Raw genomic sequence first — 25007 nt, 5'->3', positions numbered from 1 at the left:
TCACCAAATAAAGTTATTATGTATGTTTCTATTAAAAGTAATTATATTCATTATATATGTAGTTAATATTAATCATTTAAAACATGATTACTAATTAGCAAACTATTAACTTAACCTCCTTACTATATTTCCAAGTGATTACCAGGCATTTCCATCAGGATATCCCAAATACACTTCAAACTCAACTCAACATCTCTGGAAATGCACACTCCAACCCACACTTGCTCCTTCTTAGTCATTAGTATCATTATCAGATCCCTCCCTTTTCTTAATCCTTACCAATCTGTCATCTATTTCCCTGTTTAGATTTGAAGTTTCTGAGTCAAAACTTCACTGAAGTCATTTCAGAACTTATTTTTTCTTACCTTTACTTAAGGTCTGTATGGTGGGTATACTCCAGGGTGTACATAAAATGGTCTTTAGAGTAAGTGAAGAAAACTGTAGCCTTTCTATTTACATTTGTCTCCTTAACATTTCTGGCTTTTAGAATGTGCATATAGGTAGTACACATGTAAATAAATAATAGTTATATATGGGACTAAGTGCTCCAAAATTTCTAGTGGCATGTACAATCAAAATGGCTTGGAGGGCCTCCCTGGTGGCACAAGGGGTTAAGTCTCAGCACTATGAAGCTATCTCAGCCACTGCAGCACCAGTTCAATCCCCGGCCAGGGAGCTACCCACATGATGCAGCAGACCTCTTCTGTCTTGCCTGCTGCTCCCCTCAACAGTGTATTTCAGTCAATTCACCTGTTCTGTTCCCCACTGTCTCTGGTGAATCCTCTCACCCCCAGCACCTCTGCCTTGCACCCCAGCTCTTGTATGCATAAATAAATAAATCTTTAAAAAAATTAGGCTGGGAGATGACTGACCCAGACAATTGCTGTGTGTCACCCTGCCTTCAGTCTAACATACCTACCCTTATATTTTTCATCTATGAGTTAATACAAGTAAAACATTTAGAATAAACTCAGCATGATATAAATATTACCCTATCACAAACTTTAATTTTCTACTAAGCATTATTAATCACTTATGATTACTAATTAGCAAATTATTAACTTAGATCTTCATTACATAAAATTTGGATCTTTACATAAAAGTCCCATTCCAGGATTAGCTCCCTGCCATTTGGCCTGCTTTATCAAGTCTTTGTGGACCACAGACTGTCACTCTGGGCTCTGGCTAGAGCTTATCAAGAAAAATTGCTGTGGTCTGAGACCTCAACAAGATGTATTCACTCTATCTCCAGACTCCCCTTTCGTCATTTTCTGTAATGCACATTACTTCCCTAAGTCACACATCTGATCATCCATAAGAAAATGTGTAGACTTTAAAGACCATATTACTTTAGGAAAATAAAGACAGTAAATTATGTTGGAAAGGTGTTATCTAGGATTGGTATAGTTTTGTGTTCCACTGTATCTGCTGAGAAAAAGAGAGGAAGAACAGTAGAACATTACACCTGCGGAGTTGGATGACATGGCCAGACTCATCCATATCACATGTGGCCTTGCAGAAATTGCTTCACATCTCCATTGTTCAATTTTCTTATCCGTAAGATGGCACATGTGCCTCATAGGATTATAAGATAGCACATATAATGTTCTTCTTGGGAACCAATAGGATAAATTTATTTTTTTATTGAGGTAATGTTGGTTTACAACATTTTATGATTCAGAAGTACAGGTCACACCTCTTCAGATGTATGTCCCCTCACCACACCCACCACCAACAGGCTTTAAATAACCGGTAGCACTTTAAACTTGGGACATACTGATACCTTTAGAAAGTTTTCCATTAGTGGGAAATTTAACACATCCTGGTTAGAGAGCACTTTAAGATTTTATTTATTTTTGCATAGAAGAACTGGGGTATAGGCTAGAGGTGTAGGGGGCGCAAGGATTCACCAGAGATAGAGTGGGGAGCAGACCAGGCAGACTGACTGAAATCCACTGCTGAGGGGAGCAGCTGCAAGACAGGAGAGGTCTGCTGCGCCTTGTGGGTAGCTCCCTGGTCGGAGATTGAGCTTAGGCCATGGAGGTAGGCCATCGTGGTGATAGCCCTGAGCCTTAACTCCTAGGCCACCAGGGAGGCCCTGGAGAGCACTTCTTGAAAGAAATGACAACCAAGTTGGGTGCTGACATAAATAGGAGTGTAGCAGGCAGAGTGGAGTGTGGACTGGCTGGAGTAGAAAGGACTGGGAGGGAGACACGAGGCTCTGGAGGGCTCAGACAGGGTCAGAGAATGGAATACCTGGCCTTTTTTATGATACTGCAAAGTTTCAACTACCACTGATTACAACAAACTTTATTTCCATAAGGTAGCACATGTAAAGACTACTCCATACAACACTCAGAAAACTAAAGCAGCACCTTTATTTTATACGTACAAACAGTATAAAATGTTTATTACGTAAGAGCTGTGTTTTGTTTACAATATATTATGTTGCTTCAAGCCAATGCAAAAGTTCATACATTATATTCCCTATTTTATTGTGTTTACAATATATTATATTGTTTAAATGCCACTACAACAGTGTTACTTCTTTTATTTTTTTTTTTTAATAGTGAATTCTCTGGAGTCATGATAAGGTCAAAATACATTGTATTTAGTTTTAAAATAAGGGTGATGAAAAAAATGTGACCAATGTCTAAATACATGACAATAAAATTTGTACGCTTGTAACTTCAGCACCTTGAAGTGCTTCATCCAAATCCCTGTGACTTATGCATTTTTGTTGCATTTATCTTCTCTAATGTTTACCCCCAACCCCCGACACCATGAATGCATTGTAATTTTGGAAATTATCTGCCAACTGCACTGCAAAGACAAAATTTTAACTTGATCAACTGACATAAAATCTGTACCAAAGCACTGAAACAAGAAAATCTATCCCATCATGCTACAGACATACTTAGAGAACTTAAAAGGAAGAGTAAATATCAGCTCAGTGACTTATAATGAAGCTAATAAAATTCAGGCCAGTATTCTTAACTGTGATGAACATTATTTGAACATTCAACACATGAAAGGTTAACAAAGGCTATGAACTTGGTGTAACTTAAAACGTTTCAGATGTCGGAGTTCACCAGATGTAATTGGATTCAGGTGGGTCCTGCCGCTCCTCGGCCTTTTTAAGTGAAGGCGTGTGCAGCCTGAGCCGGGCGCCTGCTGGCCTCAGGGCATGCATGAGGCTGGCTCCATATCCTGCAAAATTATTCACAGCTTAAAAGAAAAGAAACTACAAAAACAGGCTCTTCAGATTCATTATTAACTATTCAAATGAAATCCTTTTTCCCTTTTCAACCTAGAGTGAAAGACCACAGTGACCACAAAAAGCTACCTGAATGAAGAGATGCTACAGATTCAAGATCTCTGTTAAAAGAAACCCATTTAACTCCACCAAATCTGACTTCCACTGAATCCGTGACTCACTCTCTGGCCTGGCTGTGCAGAAACTGTTGATGCAAAGTTTGATTGTTTTTTTAAAAAAAGATTTATTTATTCATGCATACAAGAACCAGGGCACAGGCCAGATGTGTGGGAGGGTGAGAGGATTCACCAGAGACAGAGCAGGGAACTGAACAGGCAGTCTGACTGAAATACACTCTTGAGGGGAGCAGCGGGCAAGACAGGAGATATGCCATGCCATGTGGGTATCTCGCCAGCTGGTCAGGATTGAGCCCTCGCTGCAGAGGCTGTAGACAGCCTCACAGCACTGTGCTCAACCTCCTGCGCCACCAGGGGAGGCCCTGTTGATTCAAAGTTTGGATGGACGTTATTGAATGAAAGGATAGTCTCCACCCAAGGGCTGGTAAGGATCTAGCACTAATGTCTCAAAGGCAGGGGAGCTTCTGCAGAGGGTTTGTGCCTTGATCCTTTTCACTGCTTTGCAAAAGCCGCCTTCAATGTATTGATCTAGTTCAATACAATAACCCCACTCTTCATCTGGATCACATGCTCTGGCGCAGCTATAATAGGAAGGATACAGGAATGACACATGTTAGAGGAAGGGTTATGATTTGAACTGACTCCTTATCAATGGGATTTTGTGAGTTTCAGCAACTGTGAGCATCTATCCATCTCCAGCTCAGCTGTTAAGTGGAGTGTGACACTAATTTACATAACTTCAGGCCTTCCTTTCTCCTAGCTTGTGAACTTTTGGAGGTGCCTGGGGCACTGATCTATTTCTACTGATTTCTTAAAAGTAATCCAAGAGGGCAATCACATTTTAAAAATCTGCCCCCATCTCCTTGTGCATTAGCTTCTAGTTCAGCATTTCATTTTCCAGTGCAAGCATGCCATTAAATAACTAGTGAGAACAGAATATTTTTTTCCTGAATGTGTTTCTCTGAATTGTCAGTATGTAGGCTAGTAGCTCATGGAACAGTCAAAACATGAGCCAACAATGAGCTGGAATAAATCCCTTCTCTGCTGCTTGCCCGCCCTGCCACCCATGAAGCCCAAACCTCCCTGCTGGTGAGGGTGAGTCCAGGCTGGGCAGTCTGTCTCCAGTATTCTCCTCTCCGCTAAGATGTCTGGGTGCTCAGGACCTCCCATTGTGTCACCCCACTGGGAATCTGCTCCATGCCACAGAACTTCCTGTCACTTCCCTCTAGTCAAAATAAACCCCATTCTTTCAGCTTAATTCTCTTAGCTAATACACAAATGGCTGGGTGGCCTCTCCTGAAAACACGTTTGTATTTTAATGAAGCCCCAGGGCATCTTCCTGACATGCTATGCCTTCATCTGAAGGAGGTTCATGGATGACAAAAGCTTTCAGCAGCCTGGTCAACAGGTAGGGGTGCCACCTGGGGGCTGGCTGACCTGTCAGGATTACTTGTCTATACTACACAGGGGTCCTTCACTTGCCTTTTTTTTTCTTTCTGTAATTGTGACCAGGTGTATCCACAGGAGCAGTGCCCCTTTAGCTCTCCTCTGCGTAGTCACCAGGCCCCAGAAGTGAGTCCCAAAAGATATTTGTGACTGAGTCTTGGGGTGCCTGTTCTGACCTCAAGTCATCTCTAGCCCCAAGGACTTCTAGAAAGTTACTTTGATTTTGAGACAAGCCTCAAATTGATGAGCCTCCAATTGAGGGTGGCATAAAGAGTTTAGTTTACTCTTCAAAAATGGCACTAAAATTGGTTAGTTTTCTATAGGTCTTTTAGTTCAAATACAGGTTCTTTGTAAGTATATCCTAAGAGAGATACCATTTAACCATTAATACCTGAGTAAATGAGCAATTTACCAAAGGACCTGCACAGCTTGTTAAGTTGTGCCCAGCTAAAGTCAATTCAGTCTACCACCCAGTCAATTCAGTGGATGCAACAGACTCAAATGCGGTCTATACAATGGGCTAGTGTAGTGTGGTAAAGTGTAGTCTAGCCCAGATACCAACCTACCTTAAAATAAACAAACATGTACACCTAAATGTAAATAGTGTAAACATTATAAAATAAGCACAAAAGTTTGAGAAACAAATACATTTCACACATGTTTATATACATAAAGTAAATAATATAAAACAAAAGTACTTTAAAACTAATCAGCAGCTCATTCCACACTCAGCGGGTGACATGTACCACCTTTTGGTGATCACTAATCTAGAAAAACATCGGGTGTCTAAGTGATTTGTTCAATTTATGTCCCCTATTTGAAAGACACAATACGATAGACACAATCTGGACTTCTGTTACTGAAGGGTGTTGTATGACTGAAGCCTTCCTTTTCTCAAAGGAAAGCAGACAGTGAATGCAGGCTTAGGAGTCCCAGCTGCAAGATGTACAGAAATTGCACCATTTCTTTTGTCCACTTGCTAATTGACCCTCCCTCACTAGAATGGGGCTCCAGGAAGCAGAACTTTTTCTGTCCGTTCCCTGTGTGTCCCCCAATATCTGGATTCATGCTTCACACAGAGAGGATACCAATCAAAACAAAAAGGTTGAATTTAGCATTTGATTTATTTTGTGTATAGCCAGTTCATTGGTGGCAGTCAGCAAATCTGAAAAATGGAATTCTATTATAACATCTCTCTCATACTTCATGGACTTTTTCTCAGAATTCACATAAAACACCATAACCAACACAATTTAAAGATTTTAAAGAACAAAACTTTCCATGTCTTATGTACTAATCCATAAATTTGGAATGATAAAATCAGAGCTAAGCAGATTGTACATTATCTGCAATAATTCCACATTAGAATTAAAATCTTAATTTCACTTGTCATTTCTCTCAGAGGTAACATACTACATTACCGGATCAACCAGTATTACTAATTTAACCAAGAAAATATTCATGGTGGTATTCTACAAATGTGATATTTTACAGTCTCAAGCTTAGACTCAAAGATGAAAGAATTTCAGGGGCTGGAGAAGGTGGTGGAGCAAGGAGGGAGAAGAGATAGAGAAATTGCTTTTAATGAAATGGAAAGCAGGGTTGAGTTATGGGTTGTCTATTAGCCTTTGGAGCCAAGAAACAGAAGTGAAAGAGGCTGGCTCCCCAGCGGGCTCCCACTCACTTTTATTGCAGTGTCTTCCATGCCAGCCTTCTTGACATTGGCATTTGTTGGGTTCATGGCAGGTTCCGTGCGCTCCGCAGCCAGGCTCACAGACAGCTAGAATCAAAGGCGATGAAAAGAATGCTTCCAGAGCTTTCATTTTTCAACAGAATTACACAGCTGCTTTTCTTGCTGTTCTTTAGAAAGTGTTAGTTTTGGCTTCACCCCCTAATTTTTTTTTTTAAGTATCTCTCATTATAAGTCAGTTTTAGACTTCTTGAGAAAGTCTCAGAGTGATCTTTAAGCTTGCTGCTTCTTATTCACAAAAGGGCTCAGCAGGACTTTCAAACTGCTGGGCAATGGAAGTTTATTTTCCTAAAGAAAACTCCTAAGAAATTAAAAAAGTTCAGGTGCTAGTGTGAAGGAACACATTTTTTTACATGCATGGATTTCATACAATTCCTTTCGACTCCATAAAGGAAACATATATGTCAGTGAAGAAATGTTCATTGTGACGGCCAGGCAGCATGCAGTAGGCACAGAAGTTACGAAGTAGGGGGCTAGTGCCAGCTTATTCTCCCGTGACCCGCATTATGTGCATGGGGTACTCACGCTTTGAACAGAGGTCTCCTTGGTAACCTTTGGAGCACTTACATTTGCTTTTACCAATGCATTTACCTCCATTGCGACAAGGTTGTGGACATTTGCCTGAAATACAGAAGGCAAAAAGGTGAGGAACTCAGTGCTTCACTCAGTGGTATATCTATCAAAGGAGCTGCAAGGCTTTGAGAGCATAAGTGCTTTTCAATGGCAGTTATTTCCACTTAATTCTGACCCTCTCTGGCTTTACTGCTGTTGGAGTTTCACGTGACTTTCACTACAAACAGGCTAGTACTGTTACTTGGTTTTAAATCGGTATCTCCTGCATCCATGTGGGAAATTTGATAGCCTCTACCAAAAAGCTTTTAAAATTAATTGTGTGAGTTTTGTAAGTTTGCAAAATATTAAATCAATCTACAAAAATTGATTGAGTTTCTATAAAGCAACAGTAAATAAAACAATACCATTTATAATAGAACAGAAACATAAAATATTTACAGATAAATCTGACAAATGAAAACTGTCAACCATTGCTGGGAGATGTTAACAGTATAAAGAAGTGAAAAGATCTACTGAGTTCATGGTTGAAAGACTTAAAACAGTCTTACTAAGATGTCAGTTCTTCACAAATACATCTGTAGTTTCAATACAATCCCAGTCAAAATTTCACAGGAGTTTTTGAAGAAACTGTTACAAACTGGTTCTAAAATTCATGTAAGAGTACAAACAACCTAGAATATCAAAAAACAGCTTGGAAAAAGAATGAAGTTGGAAGACTAACACTGCCTGATTGCAAGAATATAAAGCTATATTAATTAAAATAATAAGACAGATCTGGATTCCAATGAGATGAATAAATACATATAAGCTTGAATATTCTAAAAAAACAAACAAACAAACAAAAAACCAAATCTGTATCTCCTGCAACAAACACTCTATATTTACGTTACTTTTCCATGGGCAGAATCATATTTTAACTGATCCATAAACACAGTAATTTAAGATATGGAAAAGTTAAGCGATGAATAAATTTCTAAATGCTCTTTTCTCTGGGTCATGACTTTTGAACATCACTTTTATGGAAAGCAGGCCTACACCTGTCCCTGAGGACATCTGCCTTAGCTTAGGATTCTCCCAAAATCAGGACTTGTGGGCAGATAGCTTATTTGGGAAGTGGTCCTAGGAAACAAAAATGTAGAGTGGAGAGACGAGAATGAGGAAGGAGGGAAAGCTGACAGTGTTTGTGGGCTGTCGTCATTATGGGCAACCCAGCTCTCTCCTGCTGCGTCCTAAGGAGCCGCTGGATTGCACCACAGAGCTGTGGTTAAGAAAGGTGAAGGAGGCATTTATTCTTGGGCTGCTGTGTCCCACTGGTCAGGAGTTGCCCCATGGGTGAGTTTCCTCACAACCCATTCTGCAACGATGTGAGTGCAAGCTGTGTTGTTTAAGACTCAGGGAGGGGAGCTGAAGTAAGACAAGTGCGGGGCAGTCCAATGGAGGTGCACTCAGGCCCTGCCTATGCAAACGAGGTTGCCCAGGCAGTGGCCGGAGTGAAATGTTGGCTGAGTCGGAGACGAGGTGGGGCATAAAAGTTGTCTGTCTGATACTACACCTATGTATTTTTCTGAACAGTCTTAGCTCCTAATGATACACATCATTCTTTCTTTTATCTCTGCGCCAAAGGAGTGTTGTTCATGTTTTCATAGATCTTGGGATCACAGGATTTTAGAGCTGGAATAGGGTCTTACGTGTAAATATTATATCATTTTCTGCTTTCATGCTCCAGAAGCTATTTATTTTCCCTCTCTACAATCTAGAATTTGCTAGGCTGAATTTTTTGAAGCTGAGAAGACAGAGGGTCATTCACCCAAAGCTGAAACCACATCCTGTGACTGGAATAATATTCCACAGAGAGCGAACAGCTTTTAGATGTTGGTAGTGGAGGAGTCTGGATTTTGTTGTTGTTGCTCTCTTTTTTTCTCCCCTACATTAGCAGAACATTCATTATAAAGATCTTAGTACATAAGGAGAAGAAATGAAATCTCTATCCTAAACTCACCCACCTTTCACTCCCTAAGCTCTTTTTTTAAATGGTCAAATGAAGCTTTGAGAGATGTGCACTACTGTGCATTTTGCCAACAAGCACTATGCTTTTAAAATGTGAAGTGACTCCCATATGAAAATAATTTTGCTAAGAGCACTTTACTTATCTTCAAGGGTTTTCTTCATATTAAATTGACCAAAGCAGCACTAGTCATTGCAAAGACAGTGTAGGCAAAACACTGAGATCTTAAGAGTCTCTCATAAACATGGAATACCATTAGAGCTTAAGTTTTATCTAAAGCATGACTGTTCTAAAACAGGTCTCAAGAAAAACCTGATAATAGACTATCACCTTTTCACTGGCCACTGAAAATCTAAAAGGGTCCTTTCTTCTATGTTTTAATACAAAGAAAAGCATTTATTATTTCATCAAGATCTGAACTCTAACCTAAGGGAAAGGACTGTAACTCTGAATTTTCATTCGCATCAAAGAAACATCTGACTCCATAATATGAACAAAATTGGATCCTATCACAGCACTCTGCAATGCACTGGAGTTTTTCAAGTAAGCAAGATGCGGTACTATAATTACATAGCAGAAAGATAGAGTACTTGTTGTGAAATACTTGGTGAGCCCAAATTTCCCCATGTTCTATGGGAGGTGAACTTGATAACCAGGGAAAACGCAGAGAATGATTAGTACAGAGAAACTTTTTGCTGAATAAATGAGTCCTTATGCTGTTTTCTTGGTAAGAGGGTTGCTGCAGCCAGGAAGGAGGACTCTCTCCTAATTTATCACACTACTGAAATGTGACTGCAGGGGACTGTCGGAAGTCCATCCCTAGATCAAACCACGTGAAGTCAAAACCTCCTGAAGAGCTGATTGTCTTAAAATTCTGAATCCTGTGTCTTTACTAATGACTTCCTTTCCCTAAAAATATTTTGCAACCAAATTCTATCCACAGGGCAGTAGAAAACTGAGTCACTTGAGAGCTTATTCATTTTTACCTAAAAGAGACTAAGACAAACAGTTTTGTTGGCATTTTTACTAGTTAGAAAACCAAACTAGACTAAGACAAACAGGTTTGTTGGCATTCTAGTTAGAACAATGAGCTAAGATATTGACAAAATAGAGACATTAAATTTCCTTCACATATCAGCTTGTAGGATAATTTGAATTTGTGGCTCTGCTACACACAGAAAAATGGTAGGGTTTACAGTAAGTACCAATAACCATAGTCTTTGGGTTTTAGGCTAACGGGTAAATTCAATGGTTTTAGCCAATATTCTAAATTCTTTACAGGGAATATTTTATACAGAGAACTTGTATAATAATAACTCATTATTTTAAAACCCATTTACAATACACTGTAAATAATTTCTGTGGTATTTATAAGTGAAGTTTCATTAAAGATTCTTGGGAAATCTATAAGCCTCAAAACAAGATAAATGTATAACCATACATCTAGATTCCTCTAACCATGATTTTCCTGTTAACTTGCAGCATATCTCACAATTAAGTCAGAATGAAATTTAGAGGCCAGGAGAAATGAAAATATAAATAACATCAGAATACATATTTCATCTAATGGCACAGTTGCTTTGGGAAAGTTTGGCAGTTGCTCAAAAACCAAACATAAAGTTAACATATTGTCTAGCAATTCCACTTCTAGGTATAGACCTAAGGGAGCTGAAAACATATGTTCTTACAAAAACTTGTACATGAATGTTCATAGCATATTTTTTAGTAGCCCCAAAGTGGAAACAACCCCAAATGTCCATCAACTGAGGAATGGATAATCAAAATGTGGTTGGCATGTCCATATAATGGACTATGATCTAACAATTAAACGAATGTACTGATGTGTGCCACCAAATAGGTGAAGCTTGAAAATTATGCTAAGTGAAAAAAGTCAGGCACAAAAGATCATGTATTGTATGATTCTATTTGTATGAAAAGTCCCAAATAGGCAAATAAAGAAAGAGAAAGTAGATTAGTGGTTTCCAGGCTTTTGGGGGCAAGGGGGGGCAGGAGGACTAACTGCTAATGAATACCGAGTTTCTTCTGAGGATGATGGCATGTTCTAGAAAGGGATAGAAGTGACTTTGCACGACCTTAAGGAGAAACTGAAATGTATACTTTGGTGAATTTTATGGTGTGTGAATTATAGCTCAATTAAGAAATAAGAATACATAATTAAACCTTTTATCTCATTACTTTTAGACACAATTTTCAATTCATTTCTTCATTCTCCTGTTAATTTGGTTCCTGTACTAGAAACAAGAAATTTCCTTAAAAAGTTTGAGAATAACTTGGAATAAGAACAATCAGAAGCTTTCAAGAGCCCACATTTTTGGTGCACTTTGGGGGGAAAAATCCAAAATCAGAAATAAAAAACATTGGCTTTCCCAATGGTAATGAGATAAATACAAGGGCATGATAGGGCATACTTAGATGAAGAGAAATGAGTCCATGAACAAAGATTCATAAACATGAATCAACTAAGTATGCAAAGTCTGAGAGTAAGCACAGGGTGAAAATTGAGGGGAGTTAGTTCAGAGATATCTTTATCAGGGAAGGGTAATTAATAAGAACAGAAACCACATCCTGACAATTAATTACATGTTCTATGGAAACTTCAGAGGTATTTCATTTGAACTCTATAAAAAATGGTTACTTCACCTACTACTCATTAAAGTACAAAAACCCACAAATAAATTAGGGGTCGAAAGTTAAAATAGGAAGTCAGTATTAAATTTGGAATCCATTACAACTTCAGAAACTATGGCTCTATTTACTACTTGGTGTTTTACAGATATGGTACAGCTGGAAATGAGAATGTCATATTCCAGAACTTTCAGAAAGGCAGGGATACAGCACCCTTAGCAGACCTGCTCACATTCCTTTTGTTACTTCCCAAATGGAACTTCAGTGTTATCTGTCTTCTGGGTCATAAAGCATCTAGGTTGGAGCTGACTCATTTGTGGGTTTAATCGAGAGGCTTAGTGACTTGCTGAGGGATAAGTGGCTGGCAGATGGCAGAGCCTGGACAAGTACTTTGCTATCCTGATTCCTAAAACAATGATTATCTACCACCTTCCACCCTCAAATTTTTATTTATTTATTTTTTTTGTATTGAAGCATGACAAATACACAGATAAGCATAACATGCAGCAATTGTAATTTACAGCTCAACTATTTTTTTTATATAAATGCTCGTGTGACCCTTCACTAATCGAGATATAGGACATTTTCAGTACCTTGTGTCCCAACCACTACCCTGGTTTCTACCAGCATCCACAGATTTTGCTTGTTTTTTTACTTCATAAAAATGGAATCATGCCCTCTACACTTTTTTTGTGTCTAGCTCCATTTACTTAGAATCTGTGTGAGTCATTCATGTTGTTATGTGTGCTACTCATTCTTTTTTTCTGTCATTGTAATGCAAATTCCCAACCTTCCTTTTCTTGAGTCTCTTTTTTTACGCTTGGATGGGTTTCTAGGCTCAGTCTAGTTTAGGGGATGTGGCAGCAAATGGCAGAGCCAGAAACCCTCTAATAAATCCCAAAGCTCTGGTCTACATTTCTAGGCTAAAACTGTGGGCTCTGTAGGATGATAAGGGGGCAAAAATGCTAACAAGAAAGAAAACAACATGCTAAAATAACCCAAATCCAGATATATCTGAGTTAGAGGCATTTTCTCTGAGTCATCTGAGCTGAGCTATGTCACTCTGCTCCACCTTTAATCAGAATGACAGTGGCAGAATCTATGGAAAGAAACCACATGGCTCACACCCTAGACAAGCTATTCATTCACTCTGGGCTTCTGGCTCCTCTTTGGAAAAAAAAAAAAAAAAAGAGCGGATTTCCTAAGGTCCCCAGAAAACAAGAAAGCAGATGGTCAATCAGTACTCACTTATTTCACACTGTTCTCCCTCCAGTCCTGGAGGGCATATACACTTTCCAGGGTAGAAACAGGTCCCTCCATTAAAGCAGGTGTTTGAGCAGTTTGCTGTTAGTATGAATAATAGGGTGTTGCATTAGGCAGGTTCAATTTAAAAACAGAAACTTCACTTAATGTGCAGTAATACCTCTGTGGCATCTGCTACTTGCCTTCTACTTATTTAGTAAATAAATCACATTATAAATACAAAAATCATAACCAATTCCTTGACCACTTGAGATTTTCACAAACATAATGGGATACCACATACATTACCAGTATCCACCCAAGTGGTTGGCATCTTAGTAAAAAAAGGCACAATGTGTGAAAGTATTTTTTTTCATTAGCTTGTAAATACGCTTTTAAAAGGACACCACTAAAAACCCAAGGAAATATTGTTTTTAAGATAAAGGAAAAGGGGAAAACTTACTTTGGAACAGATAAAATCTTTGGTTCCAATAAAAGAAAGAGCAACTTTTTTTTTCAAAACAAGATGAACAGACATTCATCTTACGGACTAAGACTTTTTAAAAAATAGACTTACTGACATTTGGAGGAAGGTGTAAGTGTATTGAGAACAAGGAAGGCTGAGACCTCACAGTCAGGGGAGTCACATCAGCATGAGCCAGAAGAAATTGGATATATTATTGTGGGAGTCCAATTAACTGGATTATCCAATTAATATTCATACTGTCTGCAACCCACCCTGAACCCTCTCTCTTGGTATCGAATGCCGAATGCCGACTGGAATTTCACAACTCACTAGCACCTAACTAGAGGAAGGATGGAAACAGGGAAAGAGGGAGAACAAATATCTAAAAATAGACAAGTTGGCTCATTCTATAAAGGAGATTAAAATAAGAACTTGAGTTCTTGGCAATTCTAGTTATATGGCCTATTTGTTCTTGTCCCATATAAAATAGGCCAAAGTTGGCCATAGATGAACAAAAGCTAAAGTAAGCTTCCTGTAGGAAAATCAGAAAGGAAATCCAAAAGCAATAAGTGTATGCTTTCTTTGTGCAAAAGAGCTCCAACTAGCATATTCTGTGAATTCCAGGCTTCTTAAATGATAAAGCATTTTTGTTTATAATCATAAGTTCCTTCCCGCTTAAGGCAATATTGTACCTTTGGCAAAATTAAGCCTCTCGATAGAGGGGAGCAGCAGCATTGAGATTTTGGAGATAGGACTTGGGATTTAGGATTAGGAGAAACAACTCTGGGATTCCTCCTTGCTATTTGCTGTTACAATTAATGAGGGCCAGACTGTTGTTTTGGGGAGTGTGTCCTGTCTCCCCACTTGCCCCTGTTTCTACTGGAGATAAGAAGAGATGAGAAAATATCAAGATTAGTCCCCCTTGGCTGATGCCCTCTGGGGACCGTCCCTTACAGATGTATAGAACACAGTGAGCCTGAGAGCATAGTGAAAGTTACAGAGCTTGGACACACTCATAATATTTGTATACTTTATCATCCTGGCTGATTTTCTCTACATTCCTGTTGTGCAATAATTCTTAAATAGGGAAATGAGCCAGACACACTAAGTAACTGTCACTGGGGCTGAGGGGATATTAGGCCAATGCTGAACTACTCAATTTCTCAAGTTTTTGACAGATGGCCCAAGAGCCAGTGAATGTTCATTCTTAGGGTGTCTTCAGATATATAATGCTATGGTCTAGCTTTGTGCCCGTAATTAAACTATTTTTCAGAAGATCTATTCTCCCTTCTGGATAATGAATGCATTTTTTTTGTTGAAGTAGTGAACAATATTATATTTTAATGTTCCCAGATTTCCAATGAGACCAAGTAGAATTTTACCATATTCCCCAAAAGAATTTTTGAAAATTATTAGAGTCTAACAAGTGGGAAACTCTTCCATCAGAAAAGTAAAATATTACAAAATGTAAAGCATATTGGAATACAGACAAAACTTTTTCCTTCAACAGGGGCCAGGCAGCGTGTGTGCACCAGAACTAGAAAAACACTATAATTGGCACGCTACTGTGCAAGCAACACCAATTAACAGCCATGTCCACGTGAGCAGGCCCCACACATGGCTCTTTAAATATGTTCCTATATGAGTTCCTCATCCAAATCTCTGAAGGCTTTGCTCAATTTCTTAATAGTTTTGATATAATATGAATTTGGTTCTGCATCAAGAAATGCTCAATATTGAAATAGCAGAGAATGCTGAATGCTAAATTTAGACCAATAAAAGGAAGTTTTACAATGAAAGAATCTTACTCACTGGCTGTTAATTATTAACAGTGTTGTTAATGTATAATCTTTATTAATATATTTTTTTAATTGTGTTTAACCTCATGCTATAGTTTAAAAAGATTACTGAATATAAGGTAGAGAAGCCCTGGCACATTATCTCAAAGAACTTAGGGCTAGGGCTTTGGGGGGTGGGGGCGGTCAGTGGCTTAGAGTCCAGTTTAGAGATGGGAAAAGCATGATGCCCAGAGAGCTCCAGTTCCTGCCTGGACCCAAAGTCACTGTAGAGGAAGTGGGATCTGGAACAGGTGGCTCCAGCAGCCACACGGCACAGTGAGATCAGGTGATTTGAGGTCTGGACATCTCATTCTGCTTATCAAGGAATGAGATGGATAAAACTTTATATGCTCCAAAGGGTTGCTGAAAATAAAATTAGATAATTATCTGAAAGTACTCTACCATGAAATGACAGACAACCATAAATTATTACACTGACTCCAGCTAAAGTCTCTTTTATTTTTCAGTTTTTCCTGTTTTTTAAACAATGCTTATTTCAATATTAATTGGTGTTAACTGCATTATCACTAAACAGACACTTCTCAAAAATAACACATTGTCTTATTTTAAGGCTTATACTTATTTGAAAAAACAGTGCTCTACTTATGACATTGGCATTTTTCACATGAGTATAATTTCACTAAATTTTTTTTTTCATAAAAGATGGGAACTGGGAAAAACAGACAGGTATCTTCTAAAGTATATGAATCAATGTTTTAGGTTCAAGCTTGAATCCACCTTCTGAGAGTAAAATCTGGCCATGATGCTGCAGTACTCCAGGGAGAAACCCCGTCTCTCAGGGATGTGATCTGTGAGCAAAGCACTGACTTGGGGTTTAGTGAATTTCTTGGTCAGGCAGTTCAGAGCAGGTTGTTTCATTTCTGTCTTAGCAGCTCACCCACAAAACTGATTTAGGAAATGCCAGAACCTCATGTGGCAGGGACAACTACATATTGACAAATCCCATGCTCCCTCCCCTAAAGTCAGAAGCAGACAGTTGTCCAGCCAGCGATTATACTTCTGCTTGCATCCAGAAAGAACCTTAAGGCTAATTCTGAGCCAGGATTGGTTTTGGTTCTGTTTGTTTAAAGCAGTGCCTACTCTGATTCTCTTTCTCTGCTTATTGGCTGGATCCAGTGAACTAGCTCCAAAACTCCAAAGAGCTTAGCCAGAAGGTTCTGGGTCACTATGTGGAGGAATAGGCCTGTTCATTGACCAGAAGATCCTGCACGGGAGCATTCTGTGAGTGAAAACAAGCTTCTGTGTTAAGCTACACTCAAATTTGTGATTCAAGTTATTACAGCAGTCAGCTCAGTGGTACACTCTATTTATAGAGCTGCTATGAAGAGTAATGATATAGTAAGTAGACTTCTTTTATATATATTCTGTTATGTTTTTATGCCACTATTATTTTAAATTTCCTATCAAAGAATATCTACTACATTCCCAGGAAATACAAGTGTGTTATTTTTATTTTTTGTTCAGGGAAATGAATGGCTGTTCTGGAGATTCTTATGTAAGGCAGTGGACACTGTCTTTAAGCAGATATTAAGGTTCTCAGCTCCTAACTAGTTTTCCCCATACATATATTTTTTAATTAAATTTACAAGTAGGGCCTCCCTGGTGGCACAAGGGGTTAAGATGAAACCTATGAAGCAATCTGCAGCCACTGCAGCACGAGTTCGATCCCTGGCCAGGGAGAAACCTACATGGCACAGCAGACCTCTCCTGACTGGCCTGCTGCTACCCTCAGCAATGTATTTCTATCAATGTGCCTGTTCTGTTCCCCTCTCTGTCTCTGGTGAATCCACTCACCCCACACACCTCTGACCTGTATCCCAGTTCTTGTATGCATAAATCTTTTAAAAAACTTACAAGTTGGGACCTCCCTGGTGGCACAAGGGATTAAGCACCGCACTTTGACCAATCTGCAGCCTCTGTAGCACGAGTTTGATCCCTGGCTGGCCAGGGAGCAACCCACATGGTGCAGCAGACTCTTCTGTCTCACCCGCTGCTCCCTCAGCAGTGTATTTCAGTCAGTCTGCCTGTTCTGTTCCCCACTCTGTCTCTGGTGAATCCTCTCACCCCCTGCATCTCTGGCCTATACCCTAACTCTTGTATGCATAAATAAATAAATCTTAAAAAAATGTACAAGTAGACTTATTTTAAACAAATGTTTCGAAAGTAAAATAAAAAGAAATCCTTGTTCTTAAAAAGAAATTGTTACCTTTATCACAGTTGACTCCATAGAATCCAGGTGGGCAGATGCAGAAACCAGGAGTAACACAAAGCCCGCCATTCATGCATCGTGGGGTGCAAAGGGCTAATAGAGAGAGAGAACTCCATTAAGGTCAAATAGGGTTTTGGAGCAGGACCATTATGGAAATGTCAAAAATATAACAGGTCTACATTTTCAAGTATTGTGGTTGACTCTAAAATGTTCAATCTTCAGATATACAAGTTTGCTTTATTAAGAATTACTTTTGTGGTATAAATGAGGCTATTTTTAAACCAATTTCATAGAAAGATTTTTGGATTTATTCCATTTGAATGGCTGATTAAATTTAAGCCCAGAGTCATTATTTTGACTAAGATGTGGTCTTACAGCTGTAAAATATCTTTTCCTGCCCTATTTCCTTGATCTTCTAATTCCAAACAAGAAAATATTTTGCTTACTCTGGTCAAATTAGTTCTTAGTATTTATGCACCCTATGGTTGATACACATTTTATTATTTATCTCTTTTTCCATATAATTTCCTTAATAATAATTCCACTGATATGAATGAATATACTTACTAAACAAATTATTTTCATCCTTTTTTTTTGCCTTTGCACCACTTCCTAATTTGAGTGTCGACTTAACTGTGAGTCAAGTGGCTTTTAATTGGAGCAGATATTTTCAAATCAATCATAACGCTAGTGTCTGAAAGCCAGTTCAAGCAAAGGAAAGAAACTGACAACTTTGATAAGCTTGTGTTCAAGAATAGAGTATTTAGGGGCCTCCCTGGTGGCGCAAGGGGTTAAGACACAACCTATGAAGCAATCCGCAGCAACTGCAGCACAAGTTCGATTCCCGGCCAGGGAGCAACAAACATGGCACAGCAGACCTCTCCTGACTCGCCCACCGCTCCTCTCAGCAGTGTATTTCAGTCAATCTGCCTGTTCTGTTCCCCACTCTATCTCTGGTGAATGAATCCTCTCACCAGCCACACCTTTAGCCTGTATCTCAGTTCTTGTATGCATAAATAAATAAATCTTAAAAAAAAAAAAAAGAATAGTGTACTTAACAGTGACTTTGCAGGGAGTGGGAAGTGGCCACAAAGAGTGTAGACATGTACCAGAGTTCTCTGTGCCCATCACTATATATAGTTCCTCTGTGGATTTTAAGATTTCACCAATCCTTATAATGTGACCAGAAAATAATTTCAGGAGGTGTATTTGAGAGACACATAGGCGCCTGTGTGATGTGACCACATTCAAGGGCAGCTCTTCTTTACCTTTCTCACAGTGAGGTCCATAGAATCCATCAGGACACTCACAGATGCGTCGTTCATTACAAAAGCCACCATTTCGGCACCCTCCGGGGCATTCAGCTTAAAAGAGAAACAAGGTTTATACGGACACCTTTAAATTCATGTTGGCTGAATTACATTGAGCACAAAGGGGTTAGTGATCATGGTTTGACCCAATCTATCATTGGGCAAAATTTATTGTAATTTATTGAACACCAATATTTCTAGCTCATTCCTTCCAGCCCACTTGTACTTCACTAAGTTTTCAAAGTAAAATTTTGCCTCTCTCAATCTTACTTCCAACAGTGGAGCATTCATGGAAGAGGGTAAAACAAGTTTTAATCTGCCTTCATCCCCACCTATCAATCCAAAATTGATATCTACTTGGAATGAATGAATGATATTGCCCTTAATATTCATTTACAGAGGGTGGGATGACCCTTCAGGGTCTTTCCAGAGCACTGAAAACCTCCAGAGCTTAAATTCTGTGCTGGAAAACTTTGTGTACTTATGTGAGGATGGGAGTGGAACCAGGCCTTTATACTTTTAATAGGCATTTTGAATGTGGCAGTGAGGTGACTTTGTCTTCCAGGAATCACTGGCATGATGGTGGCACCTGGTTCTCCATGGAAGTCAGTAGCACCAACCTTTCAGCTGGGAGTATGGACAGTGTTGTGTTATGTGACTGGAAATGACTGGCAACCTTGTATCAGGAACCAGAGCCAGAAAGGGCTCTTCGTTGACCATAGGCAAGATGAGATGCCTTGGGCACTTCCAAAGTCTGTGCTGGAGGAAGGGGAGAGCATTTTGAAGGCTATTGGAGTTCCTAAAATTGTGGGTGGGCTCAAAGCAGAGAAAGTATATCTTGTGCTTTTACAGGATCCCATATTTACCACGCTTTCTTCCCACAGGTGTGGCTATAATTATACAAAAAATTATGTATCTATCATCTATATATCTCTATCTCTCTCTCTTTCTCTCTCTCTCTCTCTCTCTCTCTCTCTCTCTCTCTCTCTCTCTCTTCTGCCCAAATCACACCTGGAAGACTTAGCCTTCTCTTGAATCACAATCACCATTTACCTTGTTGACATGTTTTAAAGAAGATGGCATTTTGGGGTGTCTGCAGGATAGTGTTTCCTTCTGCATTCATTACAATCACATTCACTTCAAATGCTGCCACTCCATCTTGTTTCCCAAGACATGGGAATCCAACTTGAACAACTAAAGAAAAAGAAAGTAGGTAGAAGGAGTTTATTTAGTTGAGACCAATTTTACAGGCATCGTGGTAAGAGAGACATAGAACAAAGCAAAAATGTTCAGATGTCATTATCTGACATTCCTGTGTCTCCACTCCTCATATCAGCATTATGATATTCTGGGCATTCTGCACAGAACTTGTATATCTTGGTGGAGAGTGAATGAATAATTCTCGTTAATTTGTACCTTACCTAATGTGGAATTCAGGATATTTGCTTATAGTCTGGCTCTGTACTATCTTGAAAAAAGGATCTCTGAAAATTAGAGGTGCAAGTAGGCAGCATAGATTAATTAATTGGGGAAAGACACTTTGCACACAACTTTGCCTGCCTTCATATAATCCCCAAAGAGCTAAAATTTGATATTTCAGATTCCACTAAATAAAGCCCAGTAAGCACTACCTCATTCATTTATTTTTATTCTGTGTGCTTGAAAGTGACAAAATACGGTTTTTGAAAATATTCTACAACTCAGAATAAATGCCAATCACTGGATTGAGTTAATAAATCTTATATTTTCTCAGGCTATTTGTTAATATTTAGAAATGTCTATATCTTGGGGATCTAGAAGAGAGCTTGGTGTGATGAAATAATCACATGATAGGCTTATATTTAATGGCTTAGGTTCTTTTATTTTATTTTATTTTTTTATTTTTTGTGGGACCCTCGCCGGTGGTGGTCAGGGAACAAACCGGCGCTGCAGAAGCTGCGGGCAGCCTCGAAGCCCAGTGCTCAACTGCTGCGCCACAGGGGGAGGCCCAAATGGCTTCGGTTCCTAAGGAGGAGTCACATCGTTTTTATGACTCTAATGATCACCTGGGTACACAGATGTTGACAATTAAGTCACCGTGGAATTCCCACAAGCCATTGGATGGAAAGTGGCTCAAGTCATTGGCCGAGAGAATGACTATATAAATTTCCGTATTTCACTGGATTACCATACCATATCCACTGGGGAAGCCCAATCCTCTAAGCTAATTCTCTAAATTCTAATTCTCCCTTATTAATTAGAAGAAATGTTGCTAGCAGTACACATACACATTTTGGCTTCATTTTGTTTTCGTGTGGTAGGTGATGGTTCTCCCAAATTTGGGAAAATCATAAACCTTTAGAGTTTTCATAAATCTTTCCCCTAAGTTCAAAAGAAGAAATAAACTTGAAATTGGTCACTTTTTTCAATAAGCACTTATACAAACTGGTGTTACAATCTTCTTAACAGACTTGGCAACCAAAAAACCCTCTCAAGGCTTTGCTATTGACAGTATTCATTACTGTGCCAGTCCCAAAATAACGTGGATTTCCAGTTCCCCTGAACTTTGAGATCTGAGCATTATAAATTAAGAAATGAAAAGAAAATACAAATATTTTAACAGGAATAATAAAAAAACAAAAGCAAAATAATGCCTGAAGTTCCAAAGTAAAATTGTCCCCCTTGAAAGCTTTGGTTTAATGAAATCTTACATCAAAATGCAAGTTTACAAAACAAAAATTCATTGATAAGGATTTCCACTTCAGAAGGAAGCAGAAACATGCTGCAGGGGAGGAGGAGGGAGAGGGCTCAGAGGGAGGGAGGGAGGAGCACAGGGGGCTGAGGTGATGGTGCACAGGTACATTGGTGAAGGAAATTCTATGGGGACTACACCTGGCAGGGGGTGGGGGGAGCAAACATTGTTTAAAAATGAACAATGATGTAAAAAATACATAAATAAAAAAAAGAAGGAAGTAGAGGAGTTCACAATTCTTTTAATTTATTAGCTCTTCCAGTGCATTTATACTTTGTTCAATTACAACTTTTTTTTTAATCTTTCTTATGAGTCTTTTGCATGAATGGGTAGGCCAATGATTTATTTCCCTGAAGCATAGAAATGATGGAACAATGTGAAAGAATAAAGATAGAACTTTTAGAATGTTCTTTATCACATCATCATCTAAACTATCGTTTTCCAGGTATGTTTTCTTCCTGGACCTCATTCAGCCTTTATTTTTCAATCCACTTAATTCTTTTAAAAGGGCCTATTTGAGCCTCCCTGGTGGTGCAAGCGGTTGAGCACAGTGCTGTGAAGCTGTCCACAGCCATGCAGCACTGGCTGGATTCCTGGTCGACTGGGGAGATACCCACATGCTGTGGCAGACCTCGCCTATCTCGCCTGCTGCTCCCCTCAGCAGTGCTTTTGGTTTGTCTGCCTGTTCTGCTTCCCGCTCTGTCTCTGGTGAATCCTCTCACCTCCCGCGCCTCTGGCGCATACACTAGCTCTTGTATAAATAAATAAATCTTTAAAAAAGGGGGGGGCATATTTATTTTAACTTTCAGAATCTTAGCATGAAAGAGAAGATATTTGTTTCAAAACAATTTTTCATTTCTGTTTCTCAAGATTGTCAAATTTCAAGGCATGTCTTGGATGCTAAATTAAAAAGATTTTATTATATGTATAGGAAATTCCATTATATTTGCCCATTTTTCAATTTTAAAACATAAAATTAAAATTTAATTTTATCTTATGCAAGCTCTACTTGTCCTCCTTTCTGCTTATAAATTTTATCCCTAAGACTCAAGTCATAAGAGCTTTAAACACCTTTTAAAACTTCTTAAAGAATTTTGCTTTAAAAGACTTTATTTAGCCTCGTCTTCAGTAATTTATTTTTGTGAAAATGTGTGCTTTATCCAAACTAGATTTCTTTCAGTTCCCAAACATATGGTACACATCCACAGTAGCCTGATGCTGCACTTCCATGCAGCTGCTTGGAATGTTCTTTCTCCTCATTTTTGTCCAGCATCTTCCCACTCACTCTTTAAGCAAATAACACTTGCTCCCCGTAGCCATCCCTGACACTCCATGCCTAAATTCTTTCACTTATGTAACTCACAAGACCTCTATGTGATTGCACTGTAATGATTTTAGTTGGTTTTGCTAAAGATGAGCTTTTCAAAGGCAAAGACCGCATCTTAGTTGTTTCAATAATCTCAGCACCTGGCATATTGTCTGTCACAAACTACACAACTGAAAGACACAAAGATATAATTATGGGAGATACACCCATAAGCCTTTATACACACCGGCATACACTTGTACATGTACATGTGCACACACACACAAACACAGAAATAAACAAATTCACCATAGATTGTGGGAGATACAGAAAATAAAATGTTAACATGTACAAAAAAAGGTATCATCCAAGGCAGGAAAGACATACATACTTCTAAGGGATAATAGAAATGTGAAATTCATGTTGTATTTTTGCAAGAAGCATATAAGGAGAGAGGTATTTTTACCAAAGACTAGATGACATTCAGCCAGATGTGAGTTCCAGTGCAGTCTAAGTTGTATAATCTAAACCAAGGTGAATTAAAACCACTCAGAAAAACTATAGCAGATGGAGTATAACTCACATGACATTCAAATACACACTGGTGTGCACTTGATTGCACATAAACTAACTCATATAGAAATAAACAGCAAGCTGCTGATTGATACCTTGCCCACACTGACCTGGGCCTGGTGCTCATACAGCCTAAGACTCTGGTGATGCCAGTCACTGTCCTCACAAAGAGGAAAGAGACAAGAAAAGCGGGCGAGGGCTCATGCTCAACACTTCACACACATGATTATATAAACTGCTATATGATTTCAAATCATCAAACACAAATAAGCATCAGTCCTTGAAGCTGTGCTGACAGCCATTCATTCTCTCTGCAAACTGAGCATGTGTTCTGGGCCCCACATTCTGTTAAGGACGGGGGTCACTGAGAAAAAGATGGTCCTTCCAGCACTGGTGCCTATTTAAAATATTTCTAGGCATTGGGTTCCGAGTCTTGGCTGAGAAACACCTCTGCTCTGTTGATTTCATGGTATGACAGAGACAGAGTGTTCAAAGAGGCAAAGCCTTGGCTTTATGGAAACTGTTTTTTGTTATACAACTCAGTAATTTTACTGAACCACCCTGCAGTTTGTATTTCCTGTTTTTGTTCTCTTCAGATGCCAGAAGGCAGGCACTTCATAACTGTTAAAGATCAAGAGTTTTCTTTTTTCTTGCAATGTTTAGGCGTATAGGAGTCTGGGATAAAAGAACAGCTTAGCAGCTTGGGGGTATAAAATAGCCCAGTAGAATAATGAATACTACCTGGATGCTTAGGAGCAAAGACACACTGATTTGGTTACTTTTTAATAATTCAAGGTACCCTCACTGCTCCTACTGTGGGGACTGAGCTAATGAGGCTAATGAATAACTGCCCTAGGACGGGCTAAAATTCCCATAAACTTCTTGCACCTGCATTTCTGCAAATAATCCTACATCTGCTTCCACAATCCTGTGTGTGTATGACTGTGTGTCTGTGTGTGTCTGTGTGTGTAGGGGGTTTGTACATGCAAAGGGGGTGTATTTGTGTATATATGCACATACACAAGTAACTTCAAGAAAATTGTTCTTAATCTCACTTTGCCAAAAGCATCACTCACTTTCCCCCGAAAATGCATTATTTATAAAGTCTACACATTTATTTTTTTAATTTAATTTTTTATTTTTTATATCATTATTTATTTGTAAACAATATTTGCTTCCTCCCACCCCCTCAGGTGTAGTCTCCATAGAATTTCCTTCACCAGTGCACCTGTGCACCATCACCTCAGTCCCCTGTGCTCCTCCCTCCCTCCCTCTCATCCCTCTCCCTCCTCTTCCTCTGAAGTATGTAAAGACTTCACATTTAAAAAAATGTTTTATCTAGACATCATTTAAAATAGTCTTTAAAATCTTGTTGTTTCAATAGTCTAATAAGTAGAATTTTAGCAAGCTTATTTTATTAGACACAAAGTAAAAAAAAAAAAACTGGGAAGATTTGGGGTATAATCACTAAGTTAAAAATCCAAAAATGTGCAAGATT

At 38.9% G+C, this 25007-nt stretch overlaps 1 protein-coding gene across 2 annotated transcripts in view; it reads right to left on the bottom strand.

The window, feature by feature from the left end:
* Positions 1–2355: 2355 nt before the first annotated feature.
* The window catches only part of WIF1 (WNT inhibitory factor 1), a 69244-nt gene continuing 46592 nt past the window's right edge, over positions 2356–25007 (bottom strand). Inside the window, exons 4-10 of one of the 2 annotated variants that reach the window (XM_037514052.1) lie at positions 19953–20093; positions 18858–18953; positions 17587–17682; positions 13062–13157; positions 7115–7210; positions 6524–6619; positions 2356–3210 (exon numbers count right to left, since the gene is read on the bottom strand). In XM_037514052.1, the coding sequence (XP_037369949.1) occupies positions 3089–3210; positions 6524–6619; positions 7115–7210; positions 13062–13157; positions 17587–17682; positions 18858–18953; positions 19953–20093 (743 nt within the window). In that variant the 3' untranslated portion in view covers positions 2356–3088. The remainder of the gene's footprint in view (positions 3211–6523; positions 6620–7114; positions 7211–13061; positions 13158–17586; positions 17683–18857; positions 18954–19952; positions 20094–25007) is intronic. The other variant, XM_037514053.2, reaches the window with a different exon arrangement.

Source organism: Talpa occidentalis, unplaced genomic scaffold (assembly GCF_014898055.3).
Source record: "Talpa occidentalis isolate TD23 unplaced genomic scaffold, MPIMG_talOcc4v2.1 talOcc4.16, whole genome shotgun sequence".
Taxonomy (NCBI): domain Eukaryota; kingdom Metazoa; phylum Chordata; class Mammalia; order Eulipotyphla; family Talpidae; genus Talpa; species Talpa occidentalis.
This window is presented reverse-complemented; position numbering and strand designations above follow the sequence as displayed.